The sequence below is a fragment of the Poecilia latipinna genome, unplaced genomic scaffold (genome assembly GCF_001443285.1).
Source record: "Poecilia latipinna isolate Pla-1442-1.1 unplaced genomic scaffold, P_latipinna-1.0 Scaffold3112, whole genome shotgun sequence".
Classification (NCBI taxonomy): Eukaryota; Metazoa; Chordata; class Actinopteri; order Cyprinodontiformes; family Poeciliidae; genus Poecilia; species Poecilia latipinna.
This window is the reverse complement of record NW_015115728.1, coordinates 37,968-59,411: the sequence shown is the minus strand read 5'-3', so window position 1 is coordinate 59,411 and position 21,444 is coordinate 37,968. Positions and strand designations below refer to the sequence as shown.

Below are 21,444 nucleotides of genomic sequence, written 5' to 3'. Positions count from 1 at the left end.
AAGCAGAAGAATAATTGTATTTTCAGCACCTTTGTTTCTCTGTTTCTGGTTCCACATGTGTCGCCGTCTCTCATCCACATGCCTGTAAAAGTATTGTTGGCAATTTCCCACTCCTGCCAGATCCTACCAGAAAACAACAAAGACCCACAGAAACACTTAAAAATAATAATTCACAAATTAAAACCTCTAATGAAAGCATCTGTTTTGGTGTTGTCTTACCCCAATATGCCGCTGTAGGCGTTCCACCTGAATGACTGCTCGTGCTGAGTCACGTTGTGGAAGGGACAGAACTCATATTTATACCTGCAGAAGAGCCGGTTACAGGTGTGTTGTTGGTTCTACATGCAATCAGATGTGAAATGGATCAAACACATGCATGTTGCTTCTTCAGGTCAGGGTGTTTCACTCACATCGATTCTGTGAGACTGAAGCACTTTCCTGCCAGACGATGAAGATGCGCCGGACCTTTAAGAGAATATTACTACAGTTGCTGATGAGATACAGATACATTTCAGATTTCAAATCAATAAGCAATGGTACATGATTACTGGAAGTAAATATCCCATTTCAGTTTATGAACAGGATTTACAGCAGGGGACTCGGCACACATCCCTGAGGAACACCAGAAACGACGAGGTAACCGCCATCAGGGAAGTCCAGGGAACCGAAGGTTTTATGGTGAATTTTTAGAGGTTAATAAAATTTGACTTTAAGCTTATGGCGGCTGTATCCAAAATGATCAGACTTTATGACCTTAAGGATGTCTCAGGTTTTAAATTAGATCATTTCACTTTACCAGACACAGGCGCTGGAGAGACTTTGGGCTGTAGCCTGTGTCCCTGCGCCATGAACGGGTTGTTCAGCCTGAAAACACAGAAAACCAGTGAAGACAAAACAGCAGCAGAAAACCTGAGACATATTAGACATTAATTCACCAACCCAAACGTGTTTGGCTCCTCCACAATCTTCATTTTCCCAGCCAGTCCGAGGCTGACTGGATAGAAAAATACAAATCGATTATCAAATAAAAGTCCAGCTATTTGTTTACTAAAAATTAAGAATGGAAAACTTACAGAAAAGCGACACGCAAACAAGCCATGTCCTCAATAAAACATATATTCCGCTATTTAAACTCCACATAATGGATTTTTGGATGAATAATCGCTACATTTCCGGTTCCGTCGTCTGTTGTGTCAGGTGGTCGGTCACGTGACAAAAAAAATAACCCCGGAGAGCATGCGCAGTGTTCCCAGGCTACAGTGTAGCGTGTTTTCCACCATGTAAAGTGAAAAGGAGGATTAAAAACTTAAGATTGAGAGGAAATGTTTGGATTTCTGGATGTTTTATGAGCAGATGGAATTGAAAACATTTTCAGGAAAGGAAATTTAGAGTCCGCGGCTCGCCAAGAAGCTGCTTAGTGTTGATATTTTAGCGGACAGCGCCTGAAAATAGATCCCAGCCTGGCAACATGGGGCGAAAGAAACAAGGCAAGTTCGTGCGACCAGACAGCAAAGGCAAAGATAAACGGCATAAAATGAAGGGAAAATCATTGGAGACGTTTACTGAAGAAATGCACTCTGCTTTAGAAGGTAACAAAAAATGTGTTTCACGTCTACGTACTCATATCATAATCATGTTTCTTCACTTATTATTTTTTTGAAAACTAACTTACCAGATTGTTGCAATTTTTATCTACTAAAAGATCTTATTATAGGTTAATTTGTTAATACATGTGACATGTTTATTTTAAACTGTAAAATAAAGGAAATAAATAAACAGTATTGGTTTATTACTGCTTATAAGCGAAATAGCCAGTGAAGCCAGTACTTATTCATAAATATTAAGAAAGTATTAACTTAAAGCAAGTTCTTATATCTTGCTTAAAAGTTACTTGTGACTTAGTTTTTTTTTTTTCTTATTTGAAGTTTGCTAATATTTGCACCAAAAGGACCAAAAATAAAACGTGGTAAGATTTTGCAATGTTGGAGGTTTTGTTTGAAAAAAAAAATTATAATCACGTGTTATTTTCCTTCCACTTGACAAATATGTTAATTGAAGTTGGTCTGTCAAAAAATAAAATTAAAACAAATTAAATTTGTGCTTTTAATGGCAAATGGTTAGTTTAACAAGATACTATTAGATCTGTAAATTTTATGACTATTCTTTTTTTTGTTTTTAGATTACAACATTTAGAATATAAATTGCGTTTCCCAGTATACAGTAATGTAGATGTTATTTCTGGTGAAGTGAAGCGTTCACTGCGGACTCTCCTGGTTTGGTTCCGTCCTTCCAGCCAGCCTCCACCCAGAGGAGGGAGCGGACGCCCCGCAGGTGAAGCTGCCATGCCCCCTCGCCATGTGGGAGTTGGGTCACTGCGATCCCAAACGCTGCACCGGCAGAAAGCTGGTACGGAAAGGCTTCGTACGCAACCTGCGCCTCAACCAGAGGTTCAGCGGACTCATCCTGAGTCCCATGGGAACCAAGTATGTGACGCCAGCAGACAGGTATGCAGTGGTTTCTCCAAGGGCTGGCCGACAAATCAATAATGACCTATACCGCGATCAACGCATGATCAATATTAATACATAATTGAAATAAAATTTAGTTTAAGGTTTTGACACTGTGCTTCATAACTGCTAAAAAATAATAACGACGTAGAGAGAAAACTGGACGAAACAGGAAAGGTCACACCACCAGTTTGGTTGTATTTCAGATATTTAAACACTAATCAATAATTATTAATATCAACTGATTTTTTTCAGCCATGTCGTCCAGCTGTTCTTCCTCATTCTCTGGTGATGATCTGTCTCTAAGAACCTTCGTCTTTCTGATGTTTGATCGGATTGCAGAGAGATTGTGGCTCAGAGCGGCCTGGCTGTGATCGACTGTTCCTGGGCCAAACTGGACGAGACGCCGTTCAGTAAGATGGTGGGCAGCCACCCCAGGCTGCTGCCGTACCTCGTCGCCGCAAACCCGGTCAACTACGGCAAGCCCTGCAAACTGTCCTGTGTCGAGGCGTTTGCCGCCACGTTCGCCATCGTCGGTAAGAGTTCAGGCTGCAGTGATCGACAGGAGGGCTGAAACGATTCGTCGGATTAATCAGATCAGTTGTGATTAATCAGATTATTGAAATAATCGTCAACTAATTTAATAGGGCTGCAACTAACATGATTAATCATGATCAGTCACAATTAATTGGATTAATTAGAATTAATCGATTATTGAAATAATTTTCAACTAATCTTCTAATCAGTTAATCATTAACTGGAGTATACAGACTCAAAAACAACATATTCAAAACAAATAAGGCAAAACTGTATAAAAAAATAAATACATTTTGCACTTATGATTAAAACACATTTATCTAAATCTGATTTAGTGGCAGTTTTAGCTTCACCTGCTTCAAATTCACTAAAGGAATGCTGCAAATAAAATGTTTTTTTTCTTATTTAAAAAAGAATTAAATTGTTTGTTTGCATCATTTAGTGTACCCAGTTGGTAAAATTAAAAATCTGCAGAATGTGCCCAGTTTTTAGCTGATTAATCAATAGAATAATCAATAGACTAATCATTAGCTGCAGCCTTGATCAACAGAGAAGTGACTGTGTTGCATCACTGCAAACGTTTCAGCTCTCCATCAGTGTGCTGCAGGTGTTTGTGGTTTGCTGCAGGGTTTGAGGAACTGGCGGTTCTCCTGCTGAAGAAATTCAAGTGGGGGACGGTGTTTCTTGAACTCAACAGAGTTCTTCTTGACCGCTACGCTGCATGTCGCTCTGAGGAAGAGCTGCTGACTGTGGAGAAGGAGTTTCTCACGTCCAAACCGGAAGAAGAAGAGTTTGGTAAAAAACGGCGGAAATTATTTATCTCAGCCTTATTACTGTTTCTATGACTTCAAATATTTCCTATTTATTGAAAAGTTTGAGTTTTCTGAAGAACTAAAGTAATATTATTGTTTTCTATTTCAAATAAGATTTTAAGATTTCACTCTGATCAATAAGTAAAAGTATTAAAGGGGCAAATCTCCTTTTTTATCTTCCCATCATGTTTTAATGTTTTTCCTTCATCAAGAATCAAACCTTGAGGGTTGCTTTGATTCTTTCATGCATGGTTCAGAAATCCTTTAATCTCCATGGCAACCATTCAGCTGTTAAAATGCCTGGGTGGACCAAGCCCCGCCTCTGAGGCACAGCTCTTCCCCCTCTCTGCTCCTTCAGACTAGCCAGCAGCAATTAGCAACCAGCTGCTGAGCTCATTATAGGAGCTGCTGCTGAGAGAAACGCTGGTAAAAACATTAAAGGGTTAATAAAGGAGCCATGTTGGGACGACTTCCTGGAGGCGGAGCTTCAGAAAGAGCAGAAATTCTTAAAGAGATAGAGGCCCAATTTCAAGGCGTTGAATTACGAAGTCAATTCTTTTTAAGTCATGTGCTATAAAATGGTGCTATGTACCTGGAAAATGTGAGTTACTAGAGAGAGGTATATAATTTGCAGTAAAATTTTGTTTTTGTTACAGACCCGTTTGATGTTAACTCTGGAGTGGAGTGTAGAAATCTCAACAGACCTCTGAGGTAAACGCTTCATAGCGTTAAATAAATTCAGATTTAGCCACAAACATGTTAAAGTTCAGATAAAATGTGTGTTAAGCAGTGGAGAAAGTTGTGTGATGCTGCTGGAGCTTGACATCCTGACCTGCTGCTGTTATTGGTTTTTATTTGGTGTCACAGCAGAATAACGTTTGGTTAAGCTGCTATCTGAAGAGCTCCACACCAAAACAATGCAATAAAACCTGATAGTGATGATGTACAGGAGGATAAAGACCTGCCTCATTGTTTTTGTCTATAACATTTTGGGGTAACTGAAAATTGAGATGCATAAACTGAAAACTTTAGAAAGTTTTGCCTCCAACGTGTTTTTGATGATTTTACATCTGCTATATAGATATAAACAATGCTGGGTCATTTCCTTTTCTTGTGCAACATAACTGTTCTTTTCTGGTTTTGTTATGAAATTTAAGCCTAAGCCAATTTAAGTTGAAAATAACTGTATCTTTGATGAGCATTTTTACTTAGATTAAAAATCCAGTCTTATTCCTGACATTAAATTGTGATTTCTGTTTAGTGTCGTTGAAGATGATGATTCCAGTGAAGACAGCGACGCATCAGAAGATGGCGAAGAGCCTGAAAACTCAGGAATCAACGACGAGTCGACACTTTCACAGCGTGAAGATGAAGATGATGAAGATGAAGACTAATAATGTTTTCCAGAAAAGACTAGAAAATTTCCTAATTTTTTTGTGTAGTGCATTTGAATAACAACACAATTAAAAGTTGGAATACTGTAAATAAATTAAAGATACAATGATTTTCAAGCAATGAAGCTATTGTGTTGAAAATGGAAAATGTAGTTTTTTTGTAGCATGTAGAAACCATCTAGACCGCAGGTGTCCTGCAACTTTTAGATGTGCCTCTGCTGCACCACCTGAATAGAATAATTAGGTCGTTAGCAAGGCTCTGGAGAACTGATCTACACAAGAAGCAGGTAATTAAGCCATTTCATTCCAGTGTTTTGTACCTGTGGCACATCTAAAAACTGCAGGACAGCAGAGGACTGGAGTTTGACACCCCTGGTCTAGGTCAGTGTTTCCCAACCCTGGTCCTCAAGGCTCACTGTCCCACATGTTTTAGAGGTTTCCTTGCTTTACCGTGCCTAATTCAACTGATTGCGGTTCAGAAAATGCCTGTTAATTAGTCATTGATTGAAATCAGCTGGACTGAAGCAAGGAAATACTTAAAACATGGAGGGCAGTGAGTCTAGAGGACCAGGCTGGGAAACACCGATCAAGACATAAACTACACAAGACTAAAAGTGAATTATTAAGGACAAAACATCAGATTCACCATGATTTTACCAGGTATGTTAATAGTTGCAGTGAATAAATAAATTCACCAAAATTCCTTGACTTTAGAACAAAAATTTATAGCAAGTTGTATCAACTAAAATTAACTTTGTGTGTGAAGCTAACTATTCCAGATTCCTTGGGGTAAAACAAGCTAGATGTCATCTGCATAGTAATAGAATATTTAAAATCATTTCTTTGATGCAAGTTTTATTTGATTTGTAAGAGTTGAATAAAAAGCAATTTTAAAGTTTTTTTTTTTTTTTTTTTTTTTATCCATCTGGATCACACTAGGAGTGGTCCAACTCAGGAACTACATTATTTAGACTCTTCAAATCTGGACTAGATTGTTGTATACTAATGGCATCTTGGTTTGTTTAGCATTTATTTGATTTGTAAAAGTTTAATAAAGTACTTTTTAAAAGCTTTTTATGCACCTAGAACTGGTATAGTGCTGCACTTGCACTCTTTAAAAACTTGGCTTGATTTTTCTAATAGTTTTAATAAAAATTTTAAAACGATTATTTGATTTGTGAAATTTAAACAAATGGCTTTTTTTTAATGTGTTTGGATCACACTAGAATGGCCCAACTCAGGAACTACATGACTTGGTCTTCAAATCATAACTAGGTTGTTGCACACTGATGGCAGAATAAATAAAACCCAGTTCCAGTGTGCGGTCCAAGCAGTTTGCAGGCCACATGTTGTGCGAATATGATCGAGCCTTGCGCTATAAAGTTCAGCGGGTTGTTCGTGGCGGTGGGGGCGGACACTGACACGGCAGGACTCTCCTCTGCTGTCCTGCGGTAACATTGTTGTGGAACGACGTCACACCTCGAAAATGAAGGCACGGAGGCAGCCATTACTGGAGCTTCTCTAATTATTTTATTCCAAATAAATACTCACGGAAAACTCACATGGCAAGAGCTACAAGTCAGATGGTAAGTGTTAAAACTTCCCGAGAGTGGGTCTTCGAAGCCGGTGCGCGGATTGTGGCGTGTAGCAGCTGGATCAGAAGAAGTAGTTATCTGCGGCCTTCGTCTATAAAATATCGCTGTGACTCACTAGCATCGTTAGCATCGCAGGGTTTAAGCTATCTGAGGCTTTCCGGCTTTTGGATTAGTCCATGACGACCTGCTTTTTAATTACCTCTGAAGCAGATAATAACTCAAGAGTGTATAATGGTGTGTTTTGAAACTGTATAGGACTATTCCCCCCTGTTCGGCAATGGACGACTAGTGTTGGCGTTGGTTCGCGCTTTCGACCGATACTCCAGTTGCTAGCAAGCTAAAGTTAGCTTTAGTACGTTCAACCTTTCTCTAGAAGGTACTATTTTTGTGTCAATTTCGTGGTTTTCGATTTGCATTTTTAAAGGTTCAACAGAACAGCCTACATAAGTAACGTAAAGCGCGTCGAGAACCAGAATCTGAACACAGCAGATGGGTTTGAAGTTGTTTGCTATGCTAAGCTAGTTAAATGTTAGCATCAAGTTTGTAACTTGCTGTCAATGATGGCCGGTGCTTTGCCGAAAAAAGCGCCCTAGTCGTTCAAAGTATCACCGTGATGGGAAGAGCCTTTAAATGCAGCTAGAATCACAAGTTGGATAAAGTTGGACATGTCAGTTTGAATTGTTTATGTTCATATACATTAGGAACACTATCCTCTACCATTATTTACTGCTTCATGCGCACGCAGTCATTTTTGACATGTAAGGGGCGCTTTTCTATAGAACTGCTGCTGTTTTCCAAAGAACATCGGCTTTATTTGATAAGATAAGCAAATGCTAATGCTAGCCTGCTAGCACGGCTTGGTTAGCATGGAAAGTTCGCACAGGCTAGTTGTTACCAAAGTATACATGGTTAGGAAAATGTTGGTTCACGGCTTTATACCAGCTATTATGTTGATTGACTCAGTAACGGAGTCTGTAGGTTATTTCACGGACAGTTGGCAATAATGGAGTCAAGTCCGGAATGGGCAGCTAAAGGCCACACCTTGGTTTTAAATGAAGAGAAGCTAACTGAGCTAAAAGCTAAAAAAAAAAACACTAATGGTTGCATTTGGTCCGAATAACTGCCGTTGAAATAAACGGCAAGTATAGAGGTTAGAAAGCACTATATACGTGACTGTTGGGTTCATGTCGTTGGTGGGTTTCACTTTTTGTTTCATTTGTTTTATTTTAAATATAAAATCATTTAGAGTTTGGGGTGTTGTAAGCTGCTGCTCTATGAGGAGACCTTGACATCGGGTGGGACCACCAAGCCAGGAAGCAGCTCCTTGGTAGTTATTTGTTTATCAACACCAGACCATGTCCCTCTAATATACCAGCTTGAAGTCTTGGTATAAGTTTGTAATATTGTACCCAGAATGTGAACAGTTTTTTTTTTTTTTTAATACAATATTTTTTTTAATGCTGATCTGAATCAGTTTTCCTATACATGCGGTTTTGAATGTCATTGACTTTAAACTCCAGTTTGACTAATTATATTTGGAGCACAACTTCATAGATTGAGGCATTTCAGTTTGGAAGTTTTAGTTTAAAACTTTAATGCCTCAGTGTTGAATTTTATGTATTTTAGTTGCATGTAAAAAACCCATCAAGTTCCTAAAATTTTACCAGATTGATTCTGGATCACAGAAAATTAAAACATTACATAAATATCTGCATTTATCCATACAAACATTTATGTGGGAGTTCCTAATTGTGATGCTTTTATTTAATGGAAGAAAAAATACTTTTAGTAGTTCATTGATCAGAACTGATATCTGGTTTAACGCATTAACCTGAAGTCAGATTATTTAAATGAATCGATCTTCAGAGGCTTTTATGGCACTACAATTCAACTTTTATTTGCTTGGGCTGCAATAAATCAGGAAAACATTAGATTGAGAGGAAACCTGACAAATTTTACTGAACAATAAATTGTTCCAGAAATTTTTGGGGTAAATGACAATATTGACATGTTTGAAACAATTTATTGATGAGTTCACCCTCCAATAAACCCTGGTTTTGTACAGAATTGGAAGACATTTTAAATAACCAAAATAAGCTTTGATTTCTTGAGATGTGTTAAATGTTTCATCCAAACTAGTTTTATCCAAACTTGGTACAGATGTGTGCAAAACTGTTAAATTTTTTTTAATCATTTACATTGAAATAGATTACTAGTGATGTTGCAATTAATACATTAATTGTGTAATTTGACTCAATTTACATTTGCATGATTTATTTGTCTTTTTCTACCATAAACTGGATGATAAAAGTTTTCAGTCTGGTGTTTTGGTGTCATTTCAACCTTTTTGTTAAAGGACCACTTTGTTTACAGAAACTTCATAATTTATCTTTTATATTTAAATGTCTTCCAGTTCCTGTGTTAAATGTTCGTTAAAGTTTATTGATATTTGAGAATGTGTCTTGTATTATGGCATTATTAATTACTGTTATTACTTTGTCTCAACTTAATATAATCACTTATCGCAATAATTTCTGAGTTTATCTTTTAGGAAAATTGTTGTGGTGACAGGCTTTTGTTTTGAAGTGAATTATGAAACCCAGGAAGTTCTACAGTAGGACATGCAGGCGTCCAGCTGATTGGATGTTTTTTGCTGTTCCAGTATGATGTTGTGCCCATTCAGCCCAACGTTGCCATCTGTTCCTGCTCGCATCCATCAATGGCCAGAAACCACCCTGACTCCTGTTCGCCACTCGCCATCCCGAGCACAAGCAGCAGTCACTGCCCCAACATGGAGGGCTCATCCCCGCAGCCCTGCGCCGTAGGAGCACCCGGCGGCTCCCAGAGCGCCGACGGCCGCGCGCAGCCGGCCGCCCAGATGCCGCAGCCGCGCAAGAAGAAGCCTGAGGACTTCAAGTTTGGCAAGATTCTGGGAGAGGGCTCCTTCTCAACGGTACGGCAGCTGAATTCCTGCCTCTGTTTTTAGGGTAGATGTTGCTACATGGTAGCAATCTTTTTATTAATGAGTCACCCTCAGTTCATCTGAGGTGAATGCAAAAAGATGTTTTGTTTTTTAAATCTGGTTGGTGCAGCTATTAAAGCTGCAGAGTAACTTTTATTGAAAATGTTTTTACATATTTGTTAAAACTGTCATGATGTTACAGTTATGAGACAAATCTCTGAAAAGATCGATCGCCTCCTCCTCTCTGGGTTACTACTGCTGTCTGATCAAATGCATCAACAACCACCAATCAGAGGCGGGGCTTGGATTATCAATCATCTTTACGTACTAAATATGCTAATGGAAATGGTGGAAAACAATTTATCCGCAGTCAACTGCCATGCTAGCCATCTTTAGCATTCATGACATTCTCTGCTATGCTGCAGCTAGCATGGAATGCTAACCTTTGGTTAATAATTTGCTATGCTGTGGCTAGCAAAGAATGCTAGCCACATTCAGCTATAGCATGGCAATATTATAATTATCACCATTTCTGGTAGAATTGATCATCCAGCAAAATTTGACAGGCCTATGTGGTTGCTAGAATGCTAATGACTATAGCCAATTATTACCCAAATGTTGGCATTTTCTGCTGTGGTGCAGTTGGCATTCTCTGGCTACATCATAGCAGATAATGTCATGAATGCTAAGGCTGGTTAGCATGACGGCGGATAAACAGTTTTACCGTTTTTACTAGGTTGATTGACAGCACTAAAACCCGCCTCCTGGCTCTGATTGGCTGTTTGTAATTAGCATTGGGAGGAGGAGTCTCATACCAAACTGACATTTTCAACAAATACTTAAAACGTACATATTCTATAAAAATTACAAACTGCAACTTTAATGTATTTAATGTTTTCCTTGTTTTTGTTCCTCAGGTTGTTCTTGCAAAAGAGTTGGCCACAGGGAAAGAATATGCAAGTTAGTAATGACTCAACCATTAACTGAATGTTAGTCTTCTAGTAAAAATGTATGTTTTAAATATTTCTTCTTTTTTGTCTTCATCAGTTAAGATTTTAGAGAAGCGCCACATTATGAAGGAGAACAAAGTCCAGTACGTGAAAAGAGAACGAGATTTGATGTCAAATCTTGATCACCCGTTCTTTGTAAAGCTCTACTTCACGTTTCAAGACGATGAGAAGTTGTGTATCCTTTCATTGGCTGACAGTTTTCAGACGCGCCTCGCTCATTCTGATGCTCCTTTAAAAGCTTTCTGAATATTTCTCTTTTTCTTCAACGGTCAGTTAATAATTATTTATGTTGGGAACAGAGGTGATGTCACACTGTGCGAGAAATGAGTCACTGTAAAACTGACTTTTTATAATTATAAAATGACCAGTTCTGGAGCTTATAGTAACAGTGAGTGTGGTTAGTTTTAGTTATTGTGTATTTGCTCCCTTGGTAACCAAACTCTGGGGTTTCCAGAAGGATAAAACGGCAACATTCAGCCTTTTTGTTATCTGCTGAAGTCATTTTTAAAGCACTTTGTTCTTTATCCAACTTAAAGATTTCACTGACCCTGAATTTAGTAATTGATTTCATGGAGAATACTTAAATTAAGCCAAAACTGCACAAAGAGTCACTTTGCACTCAAAATTAAAAAAAGTTAGTTTGTAAATATGTTCTGCCTAGAAAGTAGCATAGTTTAAGCTTCATATGCTTCACATTTATATATATATATATACACACATACTTGTTCTAGAAAATTGTGACTTAATCTAAAAAATAATCCCCAGATTACATTTGCTAACTTTAAGTCGTCTTTCCTCAGTAAAACCATCTGTACTGAAGATGGTTGTTGGTATGACATGGTAGCATACCAATAAGAGCGCCACCATTTAAACTTTAAGAAAATGTACAAACTTTAAATTAAGAAACTTGGTTAGTAAATTTTAAACAAGTCATCTTTTCTCAGTAAAACCATCCGTACTGAAGATGGTTGTTGGTACGACATGGTGGCTCTTAGTTTTGTTGATCAGGAAGTTGTTTTTATTCCATTAGCATCAAATTTCTCTGGATTTTCAGCTGTTTGCTTCACCTGCTCAGATGTTTAAAGTTTTCCTTAACAGGCCTTTTTATAGATTTTGGTCTTAGCTACGCTAAAAACGGCGAACTGCTAAAATACATTCGCAAAATTGGTTCGTTTGATGAGACCTGTACACGGTTCTACTCGGCCGAAATAGTTTGTGCTCTAGAATATTTACACAAAAAGGGGATAATTCACAGGTAAGGATCTGCTCCTGTGCTCTCTGCTGGTATTTGACTCTGCACATTTTTTTATTTTTTTTTTTATTTCAGAGACTTGAAACCAGAAAATATTCTTTTGAACGAGGAGATGCACATCCAGATAACCGATTTTGGAACAGCGAAACAGTTGTCGTCTGACAGTAAACAAGGTAAAACCAAACGGCTGAGTTTGTTTCAACTCCTGCAGAATGAATCAAAACACATTTCATACCTTAACAAACGTATTCATACTGCATATCCATCAGAAGGTGTTTAAATATTTTCCAAATCAACAACGCCCAGCTCAAACTGACGAGCTAAATGGAAATAAGACGTAGCTAGATGCTAAATGCAAACCTTTCAAAATAAAGGCTGAACTTTGCTCAGCTACACGTGTCAAATGAGCGATTACAGACGCATCATAATCCATTTTATTTCTGTTCATTTGTTTTTTGGATATTTGAAAAGTTTTCCATTTCTATATTTATTGGACGTTTAGAGGGAAAGCCTAAATTTTTATGCCATTATTTTATTTGAAATGGGCTCAAACAACAATATAATGGTTGATTGCAATCATTACTGGGACGGTTTACCATCCAGTAAATGTAGCACTACTTCGTGTGAAACTCTGAATCAGGAGGCAAAGAAAACTGAGTCTTCAATAACGTGAAGCCAAAAACATCAATTCAGCCCATCTCTGCTGCTTTTAGTCATAATCTGTGTTACAGTAAATATTTCCACTTGGCTCCAGTAATCCATTCCCCCTGCGTCACAAACGGATTCCTGACTGGTTTTGGATTTTGTCTCCTGGACATTCATTTTAATATTTTTAACAATAATAAAAGGGATGTTATCTTTGTTTTGAATCGTTTTTGGCAGTAAAAAATTAAATGTTACCATTCCCTGACCAAACATCCACATGTATCTGCATGAAGTTTCTTTTAGTGCATTTAAAAGAAGAATGATGGCTATAATAACCTTACTGCCTTGAAAGATGATAAAATCAGGTTTCCAGAAGAGGAAAAGACAAACGTTTTGGGTGGCATAGTGTGCGATTATCGACCTGATGGCTTAGCTAGCTTCATAAAAAAGGTTTCAAAGTCAGCATTTAACGGTTGGTTTTGTTTTAAATATCTGAGAAACTGCCAAACTTTCCTGTTTTTAGTTTCCTCTTCACATCGTGTTTTTGAGGAGGCCGTAAACTGCAGTTTAGTCTCAAAATGTTAAATTGCAGTTTGAGTTACCCAGCAGATCGTTGCTAGGCAACCAGTGAGTTGATTAAACCAACCTAGCTTAGCTGGCAATGAGAGTTTGAGTGGCTAAATGTGTTTTTTCTGTTGCTTAAATCATGTGTGTAAATAACGAGTGATTTTAGTGTTAGTCTTGTTATCATGGCTGTGCTTATTTCTGAGCTTGATGCCGTTCTGGGCACACGCCTGCAGATTAGCGACCTGCCTAACCTGCTCCTGCCATTGGGCTGAATGCATCTTGTCTTGTTGTTTTCTTGCATGTTTACTGCTGGTTTCGGGTGCAGCACAGAGACCTTTACCGCTGCATCGTAATACAGCACAACTTGTTTTCAAAGTTCAATTTTTGACACTGATTTGGCACCGGAAGTAACCAGTTTGAATTTTCACAATAAAAGTTTGGTTCATTACCAGAAAAGTTACATTAACATAGACTGTAAATTTATATGCAAGAGAAATGTATAAGACTATAAAATCTGATTATTTGCTTAAGCTAATTGGCAACAGTTGAAGGTTTTTTTAACTTGGTTGTTTTTGATATTAATCCACATCGATACACTATATCGGTGTTTTTCATTCAGAACAGTTTTTCCCCTTCAAGCTTGGAGACCAGCATTTAATCAGTGAAGGAAAATGTTCAGCAGGATATTTATGTAATTTGTCCCTATACCCTTCACTACATTTAACACCAGATGAGTCGGAGATAGCAGCAGCCCCAATTCCCCATACTGGTATAACGCCTCCTCCCTGTTCCAGTGAAGGAGGTGAGCAGCTCTGCTACTGATGGCATCAGTGCAGGGGGTTAATTTACAAATGTGCACAAAAAACAAACCATCCTCCTCCTACCAGTTCCTGTATTTGTTTCTGCCAGTAGTAACACTTGGATGTTGATCATGTGGCGCATTGGTGAAAATGTTTTCATTTCAGTTTTGCAACATGCGTCCATTTGGATATCACTGAAAAATCAACTCGTCCAAATGCAGAAACTTCCTATCAAACGTTCTGTCAGAATTGCTGTTTTTGTTTTTGTAATTTCAATTTGTGCAGTTTTGTGGTTAATGGAAACGCAGCTTCTGTCTCTCTTGACTCTTTGCAGCGATGTAACTTAACCATACGATGGAGTATTGAACGGAGTGACTCCGTTTGTTTTTGCTAATGTAGCCATAGCTTGTTCAAACCGAGCTATTCTGTCTGTGGAAGTAGCGCACCTAGTTGGGCTCATAATTGGCGGTATTGGCTAGCTTAGGAACTGACCTTGAATTCACACATCATGATTTATCTGTGTGAGAAATGGAGATTTCCCTGACGCAACAGATTTAAATGCATACCAACATCAAGATGCTAACCAGTTTTGTTCATGCTAGGCTACATGACGGAAGCATTTTCTCCATGGTTTCTAATGATTAGCTGGGTACCTTCTCCATAATGCTATCCATCCAAGTCTCTTGTCCTCAAGTTTACCATAAAATTACAAGTTTGGTTTACAACTCCTTCTGTTGGGGGAGAAACTTCCGACCATTTTTAGTCTGAACTCTACTAAATAAAAACGTTAAGCAACCAGATGTTTTCTGACAAGGTTCACGAATGAATAGGATGTTTTGACGTGACGTCATGGCGGAGTGGGCCGCTTTTTGAAGAATGTTACGGCAGTTACAAAAGCTCAATAAGACGATACCAAGAGTGAAGGCTACTCGATAGCTCCTGGCTACCTCTAAATGTGGCGAGCCAGCCGGGAGTTACTGAGTGGCCTCAGTAACTCTGTCTGGACTGGAGGAGTATCCCACCTTAGCCTGCATGTAAGTTACAGACAGTATTGAAATAATCCAGTTTGATCCTTTCGATTAGGTTTAAGTATGAAATGTCATCACTGATTTGGACACTAGGTTTAACACCCTGTAGAAGTACCTGAGGACTCTGTTATTTTAAAGTTTGGGTCTATTAGTGTAGAATCCAGTTTGTGCCAACTGCGTATCAAGTATACCAGAGCTTTTGCATCCGAGGAAAAATTGGATAAGACGCCTGAACAGGATGCATGTTGCCACTTCTAACTTGTCTCTAAATGTGATTACAAAGCGTTTTTGGAGAAGTTCACCTCGCTTTAGACGCGCATTGGCTAGGACTGTTGCTGGGGAGAGTTTTCAGGAAACTAAAACTATGGCTATACAAGATCTGTTCATAAAAATGTGTTTTGTTTTTTTTGCAGCGAGAGCAAACTCCTTTGTTGGGACAGCGCAGTACGTGTCTCCAGAGCTGCTAACAGAAAAATCGGCCTGCAAGAGGTGCTTTTCAAAAACATAATTTTATTCTTTTCAGATTTTAAGACTTTCTTGCTTAAATATATTTGTTTTATGTGCAGCTCTGACCTGTGGGCTTTGGGGTGTATTATCTATCAGCTGGTGGCTGGTTTACCACCATTCAGAGCTGGGTAAGAACCCTTTTGTTTCATTTTAGATCTTCATTTTGTTTAAAATGCAACCTGCTGTTTGAAAGGATGCCTTGCTTGCCGATACGATCCTTTTTTTTTTTTTTTTTTTTTTGTCTGAAAAGTTGCTTAATATGACAAACTACTCTTGAAACATAAACCAGTTGATCCAGATCGGTTTCCAGTTGGACCACATCCGTTTGAACATACCAGTTGGCTTGGAGGGAATTTACACTGCAATAACAGTCATACCAATCACTTTTGGTCTAATTTTAAGTTCAAAATATCTTCACACGCTTGAAATAAGAAAACAAATTTAAAAGTAGGAGCTTGTTTTTAGTCAATAATAAACTACTAGTTCCACTAGCAGATTATTTAATTTATAATGTGTTGTAAATAAAATAATCTGCTGGTGTAACTTGTGATTTTTCATTAATATTTGCTCTTAAAATGAGCTCCTATCTTGCTGAAAAGCAACCTTTGAATTAGTTTTCTTAATGTGTATTGAGATTTGCAATAGAAACTGGACTAAATACTTGGTGAGGTTTTGTTTTACAGTGTAGGGCCTCTATGAAATGTGTTGAACTTAAAAAAAACAAATTTATCTGATTTGAAAAATTATGTATTTTTATTAAGTGTGATGGTAGTAAAACAAGAGCTAACAAAGGAAACTTGTTTTTATTTCTGTCACAGAAATGAGTACCTAATATTCCAGAAAATAATAAAGCTGGAGTACGAGTTCCCAGAAAAATTCTTCCCCAAAGCCAAGGATCTAGTCGAGCAACTTCTGGTGAGTCGTCAGTCCAAGGAGCATCTTTGGGTGAAATTCAGATCCAATGTGTTTGCAGGATGGTTTATTTCAGTATTGTCTCTGACCTCCCTTCAGTCACTGGACCCATCCAAGCGGCTCGGTTGTGAAGAGATGGGAGGGTACGACCCGCTGAGGCAGCATCCCTTCTTTGACACCATTTCCTGGAGTGACTTACACCTGCAGACGCCCCCAAAGCTCACACCTTACCTGCCAGCAATGTCTGAAGACGATGAGGACTGCTACGGGAATGTGAGTCGCCCAAAAAGTGTTTTTACATTTTTGTTCAAACTGTCACAAAGTTGTTAAAGTTTGAGATGATCTGTGGGAAAACCAAGTAGCTTCTCTAGCTCCTCCCAGTGCTAAATGGAAACAACCAATCAGAGGCGGGTCTTGGCACCTACTACGGTGTCTTCCTGTTAGCATAGCCTTTCATGAATGCTAGGCTAGTTAACATAGCCACCAATAACTGTTTTCCTGTAACAGTAAGTTGTTTATCTGTGTTTAGCAGCACATTCACAAGGATGATTGACAGCGCTAAGCCCCTCCTCCTGGCTGTGATTGGTTTTGGTGCATTTCTTCAGGGAGGAGGTGGAGGAAATCGATCTTTTTATTTCAGATTATCTGTCTAATATTAGGATTTGGTGAAAACCTAAAGAAATATGTAAAAACATCTTAAAACTTGCATACTGCAGCTTTAAAAGGACTTAATTTAAAAAAAAAAATTGTTTATCTTTTAAAGTATATTTAATGGGACATTTATTACATTCACATTTTCTTTACGACAGTTATTGATGTGTTCTTATTTTGGCCCTCCACCCCTGAGATCTCATTATGATGAATCTGAAAATAATCTTTCGACCATCCATTTGGTATTTCGCGAGCACTCTGGGGGTCCTGACCCCTGTTTTGAGAACCCCTGCTCTAGCAGCCCTGTTGGAAAACATACTGAAGCCTTAGGATAACTCACCAGCTGCTGAAGTTTGATTTGTTTAACTGTGAATTTCAGTACGACGACCTCCTGAGCCAGTTCAGCAACATGCAGGTGGCGCCGTCGAGCTCGTCGCACTCCTTGTCGCCGCACGACTCGGCGCCGCCACAGCGGTCCAGCAGCAACATCGAGCAGTACATCCATGACCTGGACAACAACTCGTTTGAGCTGGACCTGCTGTTCACCGAGGAAGAAAAGAAATTATTGCTGGACAAACAGACCAATGGGAACCCTTGGTAAGTTCACTGTGCTCGAGGCTTTTATTTTGAAAGGAAACGATTCAGTTGGTTGGTTAGTGTCTGTGTGCTGAGATTTTCTCTTTTGGATTCTGCAGGCATCAGTTTGTGGAGAATAATCTGATCCTGAAGATGGGACCAGTGGATAAACGCAAGGTGTGTGTGACTCAATAAATGTCTGGCATAACTAACTGCATTACTCTTTTATTTAATAACTCTGCAGCAGAACAGCACACTGAAATGCACCAACAGCTCCACATGTTGAGTCAAACATCTGAAAACGTTAATCTCGTCAGTCAGCGCAATAAGCAGTAAAACCTCCAATTTAAAATAAACTGAAACGGGTTGACTGTTGGTCAAATGCGTAAAAATAAAGTACGGTAAATATTCTTTCAATGGTTCAGTTCTTTCAGGAATTCTAAATGTATTGTAAAATAGTAAAGCCTGATGAAACTTTGAAAAGAGAATTTGCTAGTAAAAATTCTGAAATTTCTACCAAACTCAGAATTTATTTTATACATTTTTTTTTTTAGAAAATTTAAGACTAATCTCCCTTTTTTTTATTTTGCAACTTCTCAAACTACAAATATTTTGATACCATCTTATAAAATTTCTAGAAAAAAGTCTAAAACTTTGTAGAAAAAAACTCAAATTTTGTAAATTTGAGTTTTTCTTTTTCTACTGGAGCTCAATTCTTTCAATTCGAAACAGTTTATTGATCACAAAGGAAAATTTAATGTTGAATCTCATTAATTCATTTTCTTCAGAGTTTTTGTAGATGGACGATTGGAGGCTGAAAGCATCAAAACCTCCTGGTGAAAACTAGAGCTGGACAATAAATCGATAACAATAAACGCACGTAATCAATATGTACAGCATCTGGTAGAATATTCCAGGTCAGTGGAATCAACTCACTCTGGTTGCCTAGCAACGACCTGCTGGTAAGAAGCAGTTTAAAGGTTCCCCAAACTTTGGTTGCCTAGCAACAGCCTACTGGTAACTGGCAGCAGTTTAAAGTTTTCTCACTTTGGCTCTAAAGTGCTTAAAAATAAAAAACATGGAGGGGAAAAATGGATAAAACCGGAAATGTTACGCCTCCAGTTTGGCTGTAATTAAGATGTATAAACAAAAACTAACCAATAATTACTGATATCACTGATGTGACACATGGTGGTGGACGTTTTGTTGCTGAAATCTCTGGACTCCCTGCAGGGCCTGTTCGCCCGCCGGAGGCAGCTGCTGCTGACCGAAGGGCCTCACCTGTACTACGTGGATCCCGTCAACCGGGTCCTGAAGGGGGAGATCCCCTGGTCCTCCGAGCTGCGCCCCGAGGCCAAAAACTTCAAAACCTTCTTCGTTCACACGGTAACCGCAGTTTATTTCTGTTCCTGCTGGGATCCTGGCCCACTGCTCCTTCAGACTAGACAAAACTGGTGTCAGATGTCGTAAATTAAAACAAATATCATCAGGATTTATCGTTTCTTTCTACCAAGAACAGGATGATAAAAATTTTCAACTAGAACAAATGTTTCATTTGATATTTAAACCATCTTCCAGTGTTAAATCTTCATTTGGTTTTAAAGTTGATCTTTAAAAATGTTCTTGCATTATGATTGCATTACTTGAAAATGGTCTCAAAACAACAATATCAACTTCTGGGACGATTTATCGTCCAGCAGAATATTATCCATTTCCTTTGTTCATATCTTCAGTAACCCAGATGAAAGTTTGGGCCAGTATTATGACAGAACTTACCAATATTTTATGGGAAAATTTTTTTTTATTAAATTGATTATTCAATTACTAAAATTTGTTTACAACAGCTCTAATTCAACAATACTTTATTGATCCCAACAGAAATTTAATGTTGCAACTCGTATTGGTTCAAACTTTTCAGTGAGTTATTGTAAATGGTGGTGTTAGAAAAAAATCTCCTGTAGCAGTCTGTATTCCAGTGAATTTGAAGAAGCTTCTGACTGAAGACGCTCTGGTATTTTTTTCTAACGAGTCTTTAAATTGTTGCCTTTTTGTTTTTCGTGTTGCTGCAGCCGAACCGGACGTACTACCTGATGGACCCCAGTGGAAACGCTGACCGGTGGTGCAAGAAGATCCAGGAAGTGTGGAGAAAGATCTACCAGAGGCACCAAAACCCAGGCCTATAGGAGCACAATCTGAGGCCAATCACTGAGCAGAATAACGCCCTCTTTAGTGCCCTTCATCACAGCAACGTAAACAAACTCTTAGAGACGCTGGCATCTAGACCTCGTTTGTTTTCCTGAGTAGATCCATGGGGGGAAAATACAACTTTGGATTCAGGGTTGCTTTGCTTGTTCTTTGTGCTCTCTGTGAGGCTTCTGTTGCATTTTTTTCCACGTATGGATGATGAGACTTCCACCATTTTGTACATTCTGCTTCAGGTGGGGGTGAGTTTGGGGTTCGGGGGCGGGAGGGGAATGGAGAGAGTTTGGGTACTGCTAGGACTATCCTGAACGCACGGACTGGTTTCCTGCTTCAACGATGACACAGAATCTAGCTTTTATGAACCAGAGCCTGACAAGATATCTTTAATTAAAACCATATCCTAATCATACGTTATATGTGCGAGTTGTCGTAAAAGCCCGACTTTTAGTGCATTTACTCTCTAGCTGTGACAGATACTGTAAACTGATTCAGTCTCTTAATCCCACATGTCCTCTTTGTTTTTATTTCCTCTGTTTATTCCCATGGTGTTGGAGTTGTTTTTCAGTCTCTTGGTACTTGCAGTCCAATTAAAGCAGAGTGCTGGTCTGCAGTGAGACGTGGGTCTGAGTGAGCCTTCATAGCTGTTACTAAGATTTTTTGTTTTTCTTCTATCGGGGCGGGTAAACATGCCACTAGCTTCTACTTCATCACTTGCTTCTCTTTCCTGCATGGCCAGTTTTGTTCCTATGGCTTCTCTTTTGGGCACTGGAGATGTAGTTTAAGTTAAAAAAAGAAATGGGTATTTTTGACAGCATTGGCAACCTATAATTTGTTTTTGTACCATTTTTAGTGGTTTTCATGGCGTAAATTCCCTCTTTTTATTAAATAGAATGGCTCCTCTTTACTGAAAATAAAATCTGATGTGCTGAACACATAGGTATTCGGTGCATAGCAAGTTTTTTTTATTCCCCCCACAGTTGGGAAAATATTTTTTACAGCATTGGCAACCTATATAGTTGATTTTGTACCATTTTGCTGGTTTTCATGGCATGAGTTCAAGTAAATAGTTTTTCTTTTAGGGTATTTTTGACGGCATCGGCAACCCATAGAAAATTGGATATGTTTTTGCACCATTTTACTTGCTTTCATGCTGTTAATTCCCCAAAGTTCCCATGTTTTGTTTTTTTGCTCATCTTGGTTTTGTCACACTGAAAATAAAATCCCGTTTGAACACATAGATATTCAATACACGGACAGGTTTTTCCCCACACTGGAGATGTAGTTAAAGTAAAAAACATAACGGTATTGTTGACGGCATTGGCAACACTTACACAATGGGGTATTTTAGATTAGTTTTTGTGCCATTTAATTTGTATTCGAGGTGTGAATTCCCCTAAACTCCTTTTTTTGCTTTCGATTACTATTTTTCATCTTTACTGAAAATAGTCTTATGTGCTGACCTAATGCACATCAGTGCATAAGCAGTC

At 38.5% G+C, this 21,444-nt stretch overlaps 3 protein-coding genes across 5 annotated transcripts; 2 read left to right on the top strand and 1 right to left on the bottom strand.

The window, feature by feature from the left end:
* Positions 1–15: 15 nt before the first annotated feature.
* On the bottom strand, positions 16–1,241 carry LOC106940169 (N-acetylglucosamine-1-phosphotransferase subunit gamma-like; the record flags this gene model as incomplete). The annotated part of the gene is made up of 6 exons (XM_015022835.1): positions 1,074–1,241; positions 940–994; positions 797–864; positions 411–465; positions 220–303; positions 16–123 (listed from the first exon to the last, which is right to left on the bottom strand). Coding segments are annotated over exons 1-6 (437 nt in total), but the record flags the coding sequence as incomplete, so codon positions are not given.
* Positions 1,242–1,250: 9 nt separating this feature from the next.
* Positions 1,251–5,371, top strand: LOC106940168 (ribosome biogenesis protein TSR3 homolog). The gene is made up of 6 exons (XM_015022834.1): positions 1,251–1,589; positions 2,294–2,504; positions 2,850–3,043; positions 3,672–3,839; positions 4,513–4,567; positions 5,118–5,371. The coding sequence occupies exons 1-6, from the start codon at positions 1,469–1,471 to the stop codon at positions 5,248–5,250; spliced, it is 882 nt and encodes a 293-aa protein (XP_014878320.1). The 5' UTR covers positions 1,251–1,468; the 3' UTR covers positions 5,251–5,371.
* A 271-nt stretch (positions 5,372–5,642) lies between these two features.
* pdpk1b (3-phosphoinositide dependent protein kinase 1b) lies at positions 5,643–20,096 on the top strand. Of its 3 annotated transcripts, none has more exons than XM_015022828.1 (14): positions 5,643–5,910; positions 9,508–9,798; positions 10,725–10,767; positions 10,855–10,992; positions 11,928–12,072; positions 12,145–12,242; positions 15,523–15,598; positions 15,676–15,744; positions 16,435–16,531; positions 16,628–16,801; positions 17,559–17,776; positions 17,875–17,932; positions 18,989–19,141; positions 19,825–20,096. In XM_015022828.1, exons 2-14 carry the CDS (start codon positions 9,565–9,567, stop codon positions 19,936–19,938), a joined length of 1,617 nt encoding a protein of 538 aa, XP_014878314.1. In that variant the 5' UTR covers positions 5,643–5,910; positions 9,508–9,564; the 3' UTR covers positions 19,939–20,096. The 3 variants fall into 3 exon arrangements, with proteins under 3 accessions (XP_014878314.1, XP_014878313.1, XP_014878315.1); XM_015022827.1 differs by lacking the exon at positions 5,643–5,910 and adding an exon at positions 6,520–6,836; XM_015022829.1 differs by lacking the exon at positions 5,643–5,910 and adding an exon at positions 7,199–7,221.
* The last annotated feature ends 1,348 nt before the right edge of the window (positions 20,097–21,444 follow it).